Consider the following 12998-nt stretch of genomic DNA (forward strand, 5'->3'; position numbering starts at 1 on the left):
AAGAAAAAAAATTTCTTTTTTTAACTTTACTCTTTCCTCTTCTGGCCCATCCAAATTTCTAACAAGCGATAGTTATTTCCTTTTAACTTCCAAAAAGTTCTTTTAATAGTTGTTTTTTTTTTCTTCTTTAATTCTACGCCAAAGCATTAAACGATGCTTTCTCTTTCTTTCACCTTCAGTGTGATGTCACCTATTCTCCTGTGTACTTCTCCCCAGAGAAGACCCCTAAGGTATTGTACATGGTCCCATAGTACATTTTGTGATGCCTTAGTGGTTAGAAGTCACTCTAGGTGACTAGATGTAATTCTTGTTTTTGCCCTCCACCCAAACCACGTAGATCAGAAAAGAACACATTCTCGTTAGAAATGTTTTTTTTTTTTGTTGTGTAGTTTTTGTTGTAGTTTTGGTAATTTTTTAAAATATCGAAAATATTGCAACTTAAATATGTTTGGGTTTATGACCCAAACAATTTATTTTATAATAAAATCCAGGGATGTGAGTTCTACATTTTTCAGCCGAAAGATGCACTTTTTTTCTTTTTCTTTTTTGCTCTTTTTTCTTTTTTTCCTTTTTTCATTTGAAAAAGTGGATTTTCACATAAATCGCTAGAGCCTCCCACGGATGTCAGGTGTCTTTTTTCTTTTTTTTTTTAAATTTTATTTTTTATTTTTGTTAATAAGAAAAGGTTAATTTCTACCAAACTGCATTTTCATCGTATAGTTGTTATTTCTATGTATTTAGGTCAGAATTTACTAATTTTTTTTTTTTTTTTAATTAAAAAAAAAAAAAATATCTGCCAAATCACTACATATTTACTTTTTCGTCTCCATTTAGCTAGATTTTATTTCTCTTTCTTTTTTTTTTTCCTCTTTTGTCTCTTTGTATCTCGTTTTGCCTTTCTTTTCCTTCTTATGACAGTTCTCTCTAAAACCTAAAATTGTTAATTGCACCGTGGACGTTAAAATATGAAACAATTTGTGATGAGGTCATAGGAATTGGTTTACTTCTCTTAATCAATGATTAATTTTAGCAGAATTATGTTGTGTTTTTTTTTTTGTTTGTTTGTTTTTTGGTTCCCTGATTTATCATAGAGGGACCTATGTTTTCAGTGGCGTCCGTTGGTCTGGACGATTGCCAGATAACCGTCCATTAGTTTTTCCTGAAATTTTGCCACAAATTGTATTTAATTAAATAGATGTGCACAGTAAAAAACTTTTTTTTTTAATCCGCAAATATTTGCAAAAATTGCTAGAGTCTCCTATGGTTATAAATTCTCTGCTTTTTGTTTGAAATTCACTTTTCTTTTCTTTTTTTTTTATCTAAAAAAGTTAATTTCTGATAAATTCCTACAACCATACCTCTATATTATTTTTCGTCATTATTTGGATGGATTTTATATCTCTTTTTCTTCTTTCTTTTTTTTTTCTTTTTTTCTTTTTGTTCACTTTCCCTCTATCTGGCGTTGTCTTCTGTTTTCTTACTATAGTTCTCTTTAAAAACTAAAAATGTCAATTTTGCCAAATTTTCAAACAATTTGTGATAATAGGTCTGTTTAATCAAAGAATGACTTCCTGTCTCTTTCCTCATCACATGTGTCTTTCTTTAAAGTTTAATTTTTGGTCCCTCGACAAAGAAGGGATTGGACCTAGTATTATTACTCCAGTTTGTCCGTTTGTACTTTTCTCAGTAACCACGTCTTTAGATTTTTTTTGAAATGTTGCCCAAACATTAGTCATGGTAAAAGTAAATTTTTCATTCGTGAAGGGGGTCTTTGCATGCTCGTCTTGTCTTATTTGAAATCAATTGTTATTGTTTAGGAAAGTTGATGATGAACCCCTTTCGAAAAAAAAAAAAAACATAATCTGAAAAGAGTGACAAATGGCCAAGGCGACTAAGACGTTAGAGCAGACATTGCAAGTCTCCAAGGTGCTGAGTTCAATCCTGAGCGAAAGCAGTGGCAGTGACAACACAATGACAGCGATAGACGCAGCAGCATTAAGCGGTAGCAGCAGGGACGGCCTGAATGGAACGAGAACATGGTACCCCCGTAACAATAAAAGGTTGGGTTTGAAATTCAATAAAAACAGTTCCCGAGTTCGAGATACACCTGAAGAAGGCCAAAGGATGATACGGCCTAAACGTAGTGGAAAAAACACCGAAGATGAGGAAGTGAGTCTGAAAAACGAAATCCATACTGAAATCACCTCATCCCAATAGACAATTAATATCCAATCTGAAAAATTTATTATTTATTTGACGAGTGAAAAATTGTTCAAATTATTTTAAAAATATGTGCTTACTACATATCACTAGCACATTACTCAGATTGTTTTTTAGTTGTGGTTTTTTCCTTTGCATGCAGGCTCACACATGGGGAAGGGGTTGTAAAATTTTATATGATTTTAGGAGTTTTTCTGTTATTGGCCTTTTACATCACTGAAAATTAAGATTTATGCCATTTTATGATAATACTTATGACTTGTCTTTGCTTGCTTGTTTGTTTATTTGTTTTGTTGGGTTTTATGGCATGCCAACCCTTTGGGTTATTTTATGCCGAATGTCTATGGATTCAGGTATCCTTTGTCCCCTGCTCTAGCGTTATTTTTAAATTTTTTGATAAAGGCCAATTTTTTTTTAAGGTATGGAAGTTTGATATGGGGATTGTTTTTATTGAATAAATCCTTAATATTTTTTTCTATGTAGAAATTATTCCTCGTTGTTACAAAATCAGTGCATTCAGTTAATGTTTTTATTGTGAGTTTTGTTTGACAAGGTATACAAATGGATTAGCTTTCTTTGTTTAGCAGATATGAGTGGGTTAAATGTGTATGGCCTATTTTTATTCTTGTTAGTTTGACTTTTTCTGTTTACTTTCGTATGATAACACTTGTGACTTGTCATATGATAACACGTGTGACTTGTATTGTAACACGGGTGACTTGTCGTATGATAACACGTGTGACTTGTATGATAACATGTGTGACTTGTCGTATAACACGTGTGACTTGTATGATAACATGTGTGACTTGTCGTATGATAACACATGTGACTTGTCGTATGATAACACGGGTAACTTGTATGATAACACGTGTGACTTGTCGTATGATAACACGTGCGACTTGTCGTATGATAACACGTGCGACTTGTCGTATGATAACACGTGCGACTTGTCGTATGATAACACGTGTGACGTGTCGTATGATAACATGTGTGACGTGTCGTATGATAACATGTGTGACGTGTCGTATGATAACACGTGTGACGTGTCGTATGATAACACGTGTGACTTGTCGTATGATAACACGTGTGACTTTTCGTATGATAACACTTGTGACTCGTCATATGATAACACTTGTGACTCGTCATATGATAACACGTGTGACTTGTCGTATGATAACACGTGTGACTTGTCGTATGATAACACGTGTGACTTGTCGTATTGTAACACGTGTGACTCTTCGTATGATAACACGTGTGACTCTTCGTATGATAACACATGTGACTCGTCATATGATAACACATGTGACTCGTCATATGATAACACATGTGACGAGTCACATGATAACACTTGTGACTCGTCATATGATAACACTTGTGACTTGTCATATGATAACACTTGTGACTTGTCATATGATAACACTTGTGACTTGTCATATGATAACACTTGTGACTTGTCATATGATAACACTTGTGACTTGTCATATGATAACACTTGTGACTTGTCATATGATAACACTTGTGACTTGTCATATGATAACACTTGTGACTTGTCATATGATAACACTTGTGACTTGTCATATGATAACACTTGTGACTTGTCATATGATAACACTTGTGACTTGTCGTATTGTAACACTTGTGACTTGTCGTATTGTAACACTCGTGACTTGTCGTATTGTAACACTTGTGACTCATCATATGATAACACATGTGACTTGTCATATGATAACATGTGTAACTTGTCGAATGGTACTAGCTATACTTGATCACTCTTCATCCCTGTTTTAAAAAATGGGATTGCCTCATCGCTGAAGATAAATGCAAAAGAAAACACTTTGGACTTTATTAAACTAGTTGATCTTGACTGTTCCACATATTTAGGAAACTGACTGCACTTATATTTTCTTTAAAAAAAAAAATCAATAAACAAAATGTTTCAGAAAAAATCCTGGAAACTACAAACATTGCTTATCATCAGAGGGAAACTGGTTTAAATCAGTTTTGCAGTGAGAGAACGGTCCAAAGTCGTAGCACTCCTTAAGCCAAGCCTGGGTCTCTTTGGACGTGGGATGGCATAGTCCTGCTGACACACCAAGGAGTCTGTCAGCTGCCATCTGATTGCACCAGGGGATCACCGGGTCCTGGATATAACCTTAAACTATATCCAATGGTGAGGCCCCAGCTGGTGGGCTTTTGGGAGTGTGGAACCACCCTTTAATTGCCCCTTGCTCCCAAGTCCACTCTGACCCGGAGTGGTAGTACCTGTTAGGGTCCCAACTATGGGTTAAATAGAAACCGACTTGAAAAAAACAAATATATTCTATTAAAATAAATTTTCTTCAAAATCACTGGATTTGGCATTAAATAACCTGAAAAGGGTTATTATGCCCTAAAACAACGAACCAGGGGATCACCACACTCTTTAACACATCCAGGTACACTTTGGTGTTGACTTTCAAGCCGACTTCGAAGATGTGAGGTGGCATGATGTGACCCTCACTTGAAATCAGACCAAAAACCATAACCGTGGATCGTCTAATACATTGAACTGTGTCCTCAAGCATTGAACCGTCTGGATTTGCATTTTGAGGGTGCTGGCAATGGTCCTGTTGTTATAACTTGGATCAATAGATATCCGATATTGCTCGTTGAATATCGTATCACTTTCAGACATGATAGAAGGTTTCTATCGCTCTTGGGATTTGTACACAACTGGCCAACTAGTAGATGGTCTGCAACAACAAAAAAAAAAAAGAAAACCGTTTTTCATTAAACAGAAATGGAATCATGTCTTTTTTTCTAGGGCGACAATTTTATCATTCCACCTTGTGTGTATATATATATATATATATATATATATATATATATATATATATATATAAAAGTAGTAGCGTTTGTGTGTGTGTGTATACACAACTCTCCTACAGCCCACACCAGTAGACCAAACCTGGGATGATGATGGTCCCCCACGTAGGGATCGTACACACCATTTTTCAAGGTTACGGTCAAAGGTCAAAGTCATAGTCTATGTATATATACTCTCCTACAGTCCACACCACGGAATCGATCATCGCGAAACATGACAGGATGATATTAAGCCAATTACTGTGGTGGACATTAATGTCATCAAATACATGTACTTGCGCACTAGTCAGAGACTTGGTTGATTAAGGTACAGTCCTGGGTCGAGGAAGAATAGTAGGGAAAATATAAGTAACCAACGCAATGCTGCAGGTTTAGTCTAAAGCACATTAAGGCCTGGTCGTCCGATTCTAGTTTTGATTATCTAATCGAGGGGAAGGTGTTTTGAATATAGACTCCAAGTCCGTGTCTGAGTCCTTACAGCAAAATGGAAGATAATCAGACATGTTAAAGTTGTTAGAAGGGATGGAGGAGTGTAGGTTAGTTTCACTTAGTGCTAAGATATCCGGGAGAAATGAGTCGGCATAAGGGAAGTAACTCTTTCATAAAAAAATCAGTTACTTCCCATTAGCTAACTAAAAAAAAAAAACTGACATACACATCTAACGACATCTATGCTAGTTTAGAGTCAATGAATGGATAACTTTTTCTAAATCTAAATCTTAAATGTAATTCATCTGCAGCAAAGAAAAATCCAACTTTGTGGGTGTTTGTTTTGTAGTTTTTGAATTTTAACCGGCTCTACACATGGACAACTGCCCTTTATATTACAGATGACCTATAAAATGCATGCTAAAAAATTACTTAGTTCCATTTCTATTCTAATTAGTTGTAATTTGTAATTAATCGCACACGTCGTCCATCTCTCACCACATGTTGATATAATCGCTGATATTTTTTTTATTTCATATAGAGAAAGAGTGACTCTCTCTTTCTTTTTTTTTTTTTTTTGCAGCATTGTTTTTTAGGTTTTTTTTTTTTGGTTTTTTTTTTTTGTTTTTTTCTACCATCTAATTTATATGCCTGTTTTTAACATGCTGTAACTTAGATGATAAAATAATAATTCTTTTATTGTCATAAGAACAATAAAGAATAACTAGCGGGACCTGTGGAAATTCCACGGGGGACTCATTCATATGTTGATGTTGGCATTCTGTGGATGTTATTGTACCTATTTACTATGCCTCCCCACGGGACAGAGTTAGACACCAGGGTCGTTTTTTAACGTGGAGAAAAGGTGCAAAAATAAAAATTGTCTCAGTCGTGAAGGATTTCTCCTCCACCGAAAGAGAACAAGAAAATGAAGTGCAGCATCTGAAGAACAGATGGTATTTATTTGCTCCCCCACCAAGCAAATTAGGCACAAGGCCAATTTTTAATGTGAGGAGTGAAGGGAAGGGAAAAAGGGGACCAGCTCCCGAGAGGTGGGAAATGGGAGCTGGTTAAAGGTCAGGCATGTGGGGTTGCCCCCACATCTGGTCTTTGCTAGTCATAGCTAGTCATAGCTTGCAGTATCTGTCGGAACAGATACTACACTTTGATCTTGACCCGAAGGCCAATCAATTGACTTAGTAGATGTTACTGTAGCTCTTTTGTTAAAAGTGCAAGAGTTTTTATCTAAGCTAGCAAGGACACCCGGCATAGCCCGGTCATAAGATACGCTTAAATATTTTAATTTATGCTAATTTCGTATTTGTTGTTATTATTATTATTATAGAGTCAATTTTCTATCGATTTTTATATATTATAAAGTTGTGATTTCAAAAATAAAAAAAATATATCCATATAACTTGGGTGCATCAGCTTTTCTTTTTTTTTTTACACAGTGATCACCACTTATCAAGGCCCGGAAGGGTAAGCTTGAATCGAAACCAAAACCAAAACTTATGTAGAAAAAAAAAAATATGTATATAACTTGAGTTCCTTCAGCCATAATCGAAAACAAAGCTTATGAATAATTCTTGGTAAAATTATTTATTACATGAAGGTCCTGAATATGACCTTAAACGATATCCGATGGTGAGGCCCCAGCTTGCGGGCTTTGGAGGAGCGTGGAGCCACCCTTTAATTGCCATTGCTCCCAGGTTCACTCTGACCTGGAGCGGTAGTACCTGTAAGGGTCCCAACTATGGGTTAAATAGAAACTGACTTGAAAAAAAAAACAAATATACTCTATTAAAAAATTGTTCTTTAAAATCACTGGATTCGGCATTAAATAACCTGAAAAGGTTTGATATGCCGTAAAACAAAAACAATCAACCAACTTATTACATGAAATTGAAGGTCATAACAATTAAATGACAGTCACTCGGAAGAAAAAAGATGTAAGTGTTACACACAAAATCACACACCCGCTTTTGTATTAATATATAGATTATACGGCATAATCACGTTGACACACCGGTTCTCGCCAGATCACCGAAGTTAAGCAACATTGAACCTGGTCAGTACTAAATGGGTGACTATTTGGAACTTCCAGGTGCTGTATATGCTCTCCGCTTATCTCTGCATTGTTTCCAGTCGGCCTGGTCTTCTTCTTGCCACAGGACCCAAACAGTGCCGATTCGTGAGAGGTCTGGTTGGTGATTGTTCGACCCTTGCTTCACAATGACACGTGCAACTGCCCCTACAGGGGGTATCCTTTGTCTTTCGAGACTGAACGGAGGCATCGATCGATAGATTATATTTCTATATTTATATCACATTTCTCTTTGTCTATCTGTCTGTTCGTTCCATTTTTTTCTCAGAAACTACTGGGCTGATATTTTGTCTGGATCTTTGTTATGATAAGGTGCAGCAAATGAAGTATTATGGTATCCGTTTGATGCATAGTTACGGATTAATGCAGATTAGTATTTAATGCAAAAATGATCACAAATTTAACCATATTCGACCATCAATTTGTTATAAAGCATTCATTCTAAGTCAGCAGGTTATAACTTTATCCTGGTTTTTAAAAATGTTTAATCTATATATATATATATATAAAAGCGAAAATGTATGTATGTATGTTTGTGTGTATGTTTGGATGTCTGCTAAAAACTTTCGATAGACGCGACGAAAATTCACAAACTCTGTATCACATCAAAGCTCCATCCTTTGCTTGAAAAATATTGACAAATTGGCCAAAAACGTTAACTTTTTCACCCCGAAATCGACAATTTTCGACGGGGGGGTGGGGGTCAACAAAAACGGTCCTCTCGTGACAATGACTGATTCTACGCATGCGTCAGATGACGTCATGACCTGATTTACTTTAAATAGTTGAAAAACTGAACAAACTTCATGTATGTTGCTTTAGCTCAATTGGTTAAGGCCTTTGTTCATTATCTAAACGTTTTGGGTTCAAATCGTGTGAGATGATTTTTTTTTTTTAAATTTTTTTTTAAATTTAAATATTGAATCAGTGTTATTTAAGCCATTTTTCACGAAACGTTCGTTTTTCTGTTTTTTTTTTTTTTACTTTGCTTATTCTTAGCGATCCCCAAAAACACCCGGGTACCCACCGATTTTTTAAATTTTAATATCGAAACAGGCTTATTTAAGCCATTTTTCACGTGTTCGTTTCTGTTTCCATCGTTCGTTTGCCTTACATCAGTTTTTTTGTGTTTTTTTCCCTGCTTAAGTGTTAACGTTGTTTTCTTTTTTTACTTCGCTTATAACAAACAAACCTTTGTCGTCGTCGTAACTCTCGATGACTTCCGGCCGCGCACCTGTCAATTTGATTTTTACTTGAATAAATTCAAACATCTTTCACTAACTCATTCTGGCTGGCCGATTTTATTTTCAAACTTCGCCTCAGGGCTTCGGGTTCGACCCCCATCCCCCGGGTTCTTTTTTATTTAACACTACACACACCTCCAAACACCCGGGCATTGCCGGGTACCCCCTGCTAGTCTATACATATAAAAGCGAAAATGTGTGTGTGTGTGTGTATGTATGTTCGCTTTTTGTGTATGTCAACAGGCTTTTTTCTGGTGGGTTCTTGAGGCCGTCACTCATTTTAAAAACTTTTTATATCATGTCTAAATGATAATATCTACGAGTTAACAACAGGGGTCATCTGTCTATTTAATTTGCCTGACTTTGAAACGTTAAATATTCGACATTTTCAGATCGCCACGTGTTGCTTTCGTTTTTCAATATAAAAATATCCAGAAATTGGCCAAAAACATTCATTTTTGACCATCAACTGGGCCGTTGTTTGACAGGAGTTGACATTTTTTTGTGAAGTCATGTGCTTCTGGTCATGATGTATATGCAAAAGACCTTATCTTGAATGGCGAGACGACTAAAGTGTTTGCTTTTTTCACTCCCTTTTTCTTTTTCTTTTTTTTTTTTTTTTTTTACATAGGCATCACCACATTATCAAGGCCAAGAGGCCACTCAAGGATAAGGGTTAAAGAGTGTACAGTAGAAATTGGACATTATAGTAATCATTAGTAATGAAAATTTGGTAAAGTTGATAACTTATATGGAACGGCTCATCAAGAACTTATTTACGTTAGACTTGAAGACAACCATATTGTAGTCAGCCGGAAAGCAGGAAAACGGAAGACAATTCCACAGGCGTGCAGTTCTAAGAAAAAAGCTTTGTTCATGGAATCTACGTTTAGGTTTAGGCACAGATAAAGAGTGGGGGAAATTATTGATAGTGTTTACAGCTAGACGAGTGTTTCTTGTGTAAGTTAGGCGAGGGGGGACCATAGATTGAAGCTCATTCGAACACTTTCCATGAAAATAACGATACATCAGAGACAAACTCGCAACATCTCTTCTGTGAGATAAAGGTTGTAAGGAAGAGAAAAGGACATCTCCTACGAGGCTACGAAGTCTATTTTGAACTCTATCAAGGCAGGCCAAGTCCTTTCTAGCAGCTCCTGCCCAGATGTGGCAACAGTATTCCATCCTTGGATGTACCTGGCTCTTATATAGATAGAGAATAGCATCATCAGTGAGATATCTACCGGATCGATAGAAAGATCCCACCATTTTTCCAGCAGCCTTGGCAACAGATTTGATGTACGTGTTCCCTTTTTCTCTTAGCGTTACAGGTTTGAGCTTGGCTACTGCTGCTAATTTTTTTTATCTTTTCGTTGCTATTTTTTTTTTTTTTTTTTTTAGGGTTGAGTTGCCCAATACCCTTACAATAAAACCTCTCCACACCTGAGCAACAGCCAGCGACCCCCTGCTAGATATTATATAAAAGGTGAAGAAATGTATCATCTTTTTAGCGTCATACGAAGAATTACTTAACATTCATAATTCTTATTCTAGCCGTATGTGAGAAATTTCTGACGTCAACACTATTTTTACACATTTTCTTCCAATATTCTCATTTATTCCGATATTATTATCAAAATGGTTCGTTGTTATTCAAATAAAATATTTTTTAGATACTGTGTGTGTGTGTATATATATATATATATATATATATATATATATATAGTAGAAATGGTAATTAATAAGAACTGAAGAAAGTGCTCAATACTGTTGTAGAGCAATATGCGTTTTATTTTTTATTACCATATTTTTCTGTTAAGTTACATTATTGTTTCAGTTACCTGCCGTTCTTTTCAATATTTCGAATTATAACAATTTTGTTTTGTTTTTTTTTTTGTTTTTTTTTTTCAAAAGACTTTTTGTATCCCTACACGTCAACAAATAGGAATGAATACATAAAAGATATAAATATTTATATATTTTTCGTATTAATTTTTTATTCATACATATTTACACACACACACACACACACACACACACATATATATATATATATATATATATATATATATATATATATATATATATATATATATATATATAGTAAAAGATGTATATATATAAATTCAAATGCAAAAGATTTTCATTTATCATTCCCATAAACATTTATTTATAAATTTTCAACAGTACTTTTCAACGTAATCACGTCTTCATCAGTTCGGTGTTATCAACGGTGATTTTCAAGTGTCCAGATTAGGAGACTCGCATGGTTTAGTTAGCCAATTCAACACAGATTAAAAAAAACAAATGTTTATTTGTTTATAAATCAAAGTACTTTTCGACATAATTTTGTCTTTATCATAAACATATCCTTATATAGTCTGTTTATTATACAAACATTATTGGTTACATATGTGCAGACATGTTTCAGTGGAATCCTAATTTAAGGAGACCACCTCATCAGACCAAATAATAGACTGTATATCAGCTTTGTTTTTCATTGAGCACTCTTTAATAATCACACAGGTTTCATTGGATTTACCTCTAGGAAACCAATCTATACAACCATTATTTATATATATATATATATATATATATATATATATATAAAGTAGATGGTAGTTTGCTTGAAGCATTGTTGGTAAAGGAATATATTGAAGTTTTAAAAGCCAAAAGCAATGCGGAAAAGACCGGAATCATGAGAGTAAAGAAAAGAAAAATAAACAAACAAGTAGACGGGTATGTTTGAGTAGAGAAATGTCTAACTGTTTATTCGTCTATCATTCCGCACCTCGATGTATAATTATTTTCCAACCAAGTTGTTCGTATGTCCGATTTATATAAAGTCCGTTGGTTGTATGGAACTTCGATAAATTTCGGGAGAAAAATACCCCCCCCTTTTCAAAAAAATATATATTGTGCATTTATTGCAGCATGTTTTCATTCAGACGAGTTCTTTTGCTTAATGAGCTTTTTCTTGTAATTTTTCGATTTTTTGCTCTTATTATTCGGTTGAACCTGCGCAAGAAAGTTCCATAGTCGTCTTGGTCCATCTGTTTTTTCTCCTGGTTGTTTTTTGCAAGTACTTTTAACTGAATTTCATCAGTCGTCTTCAAGCAGTTTTGATTATTGTTCGTTTAAGATCTGAATGTTTTTATATGCTTCAGTTAAAATTATATTTAAATTTCTTGAACTTTTTTTTGTTTTTTACATAGGCGTCACCACATTATCAAGGCCAAGAGGCCACTCAAGGATAAGGGTTAAAGAGTGTACAGTAGAAATTGGACAATATAGTAATCATTAGTAATGAAAATTTGGTAAAGTTGATAACTTATATGGAACGGCTCATCAGGAACTTATTTACGTTAGACTTGAAGACAACCATATTGTAGTCAGCCGGAAAGCAGGAAAACGGAAGACAATTCCACAGGCGTGCAGTTCTAAGAAAGAAGCTTCGTTCATGGAATCTACGTTTAGGTTTATGCACAGATAAAGAGTGGGGGGAATTATTGATAGTGTTTATAGCTAGACGAGTGTTTTTTGTGAAAGTTTGGCGAGGGGAGACCATAGATTGAAGCTCAGTCGAACACTTTCCATGAAAATAACGATACATCAGAGACAAACTCGCAACATCTCTTCTGTGAGATAAAGGTTGCAAGGAAGAGAAAAGGACATCTCCTACGAGGCTACGAAGTCTATTTTGAACTCTATCAAGGCAGGCCAAGTCCTTTCTAGCAGCTCCTGCCCAGATGTGGCAACAGTATTCCATCCTTGGACGTACCTGGCTCTTATATAGATAGAGAATAGCATCAGCAGTGAGATAACTAGTGAAGCGTCTCGTCTGTAAAATATATATTTTAGCAGGCCACCTGGTGTTGCCTGGTCTTAAATACGCTTAAATGTGATATTTTAGTTTATGCAGAATTCGTATTCTCTGTTGCTTATTATATTGTACCCATTATATAGTAGTTATTTCAAAATTAAAAAAAAAAAAAAAAATATTACTTGAGTGCTGTGAGCTAGAATCGAAACCAAAACATCCAGTCTCATTTGTTCCCGTCTAATCTAAGTTCATCTGCGTATAAAAACTTAAAAAATAATGTTATTAAAGATATAAATGTATATTTGCGCAT

General features: G+C 35.0%; 2 protein-coding genes across 19 annotated transcripts in view; one reads left to right on the forward strand and one right to left on the reverse strand.

The window, feature by feature from the left end:
• The window catches only part of LOC145258337 (protein spire homolog 1-like), a 559588-nt gene that overhangs the window by 512944 nt on the left and 33646 nt on the right, over positions 1 to 12998 (forward strand). For 6 of the 18 annotated variants that reach the window (XM_080116504.1, XM_080116505.1, XM_080116509.1 and 3 more), the window contains one exon: positions 180 to 230. The exons of the other annotated variants lie outside the window; for them this stretch is intronic. In XM_080116504.1, the coding sequence (XP_079972630.1) occupies positions 180 to 230 (51 nt within the window). The remainder of the gene's footprint in view (positions 1 to 179; positions 231 to 12998) is intronic. 18 annotated transcript variants of the gene reach the window in all.
• Positions 2648 to 4979, reverse strand: LOC145258338 (uncharacterized). The gene is made up of 2 exons (XM_080116524.1): positions 3857 to 4979; positions 2648 to 3807 (listed from the first exon to the last, which is right to left on the reverse strand). Coding segments are annotated over exons 1-2 (960 nt in total). The 5' UTR covers positions 3858 to 4979; the 3' UTR covers positions 2648 to 2848.

The sequence above is a fragment of the Euprymna scolopes genome, chromosome 33, assembly GCF_053919585.1.
Source record: "Euprymna scolopes isolate OS-2025 chromosome 33, ASM5391958v1, whole genome shotgun sequence".
NCBI lineage: Eukaryota > Metazoa > Mollusca > Cephalopoda > Sepiida > Sepiolidae > Euprymna > Euprymna scolopes.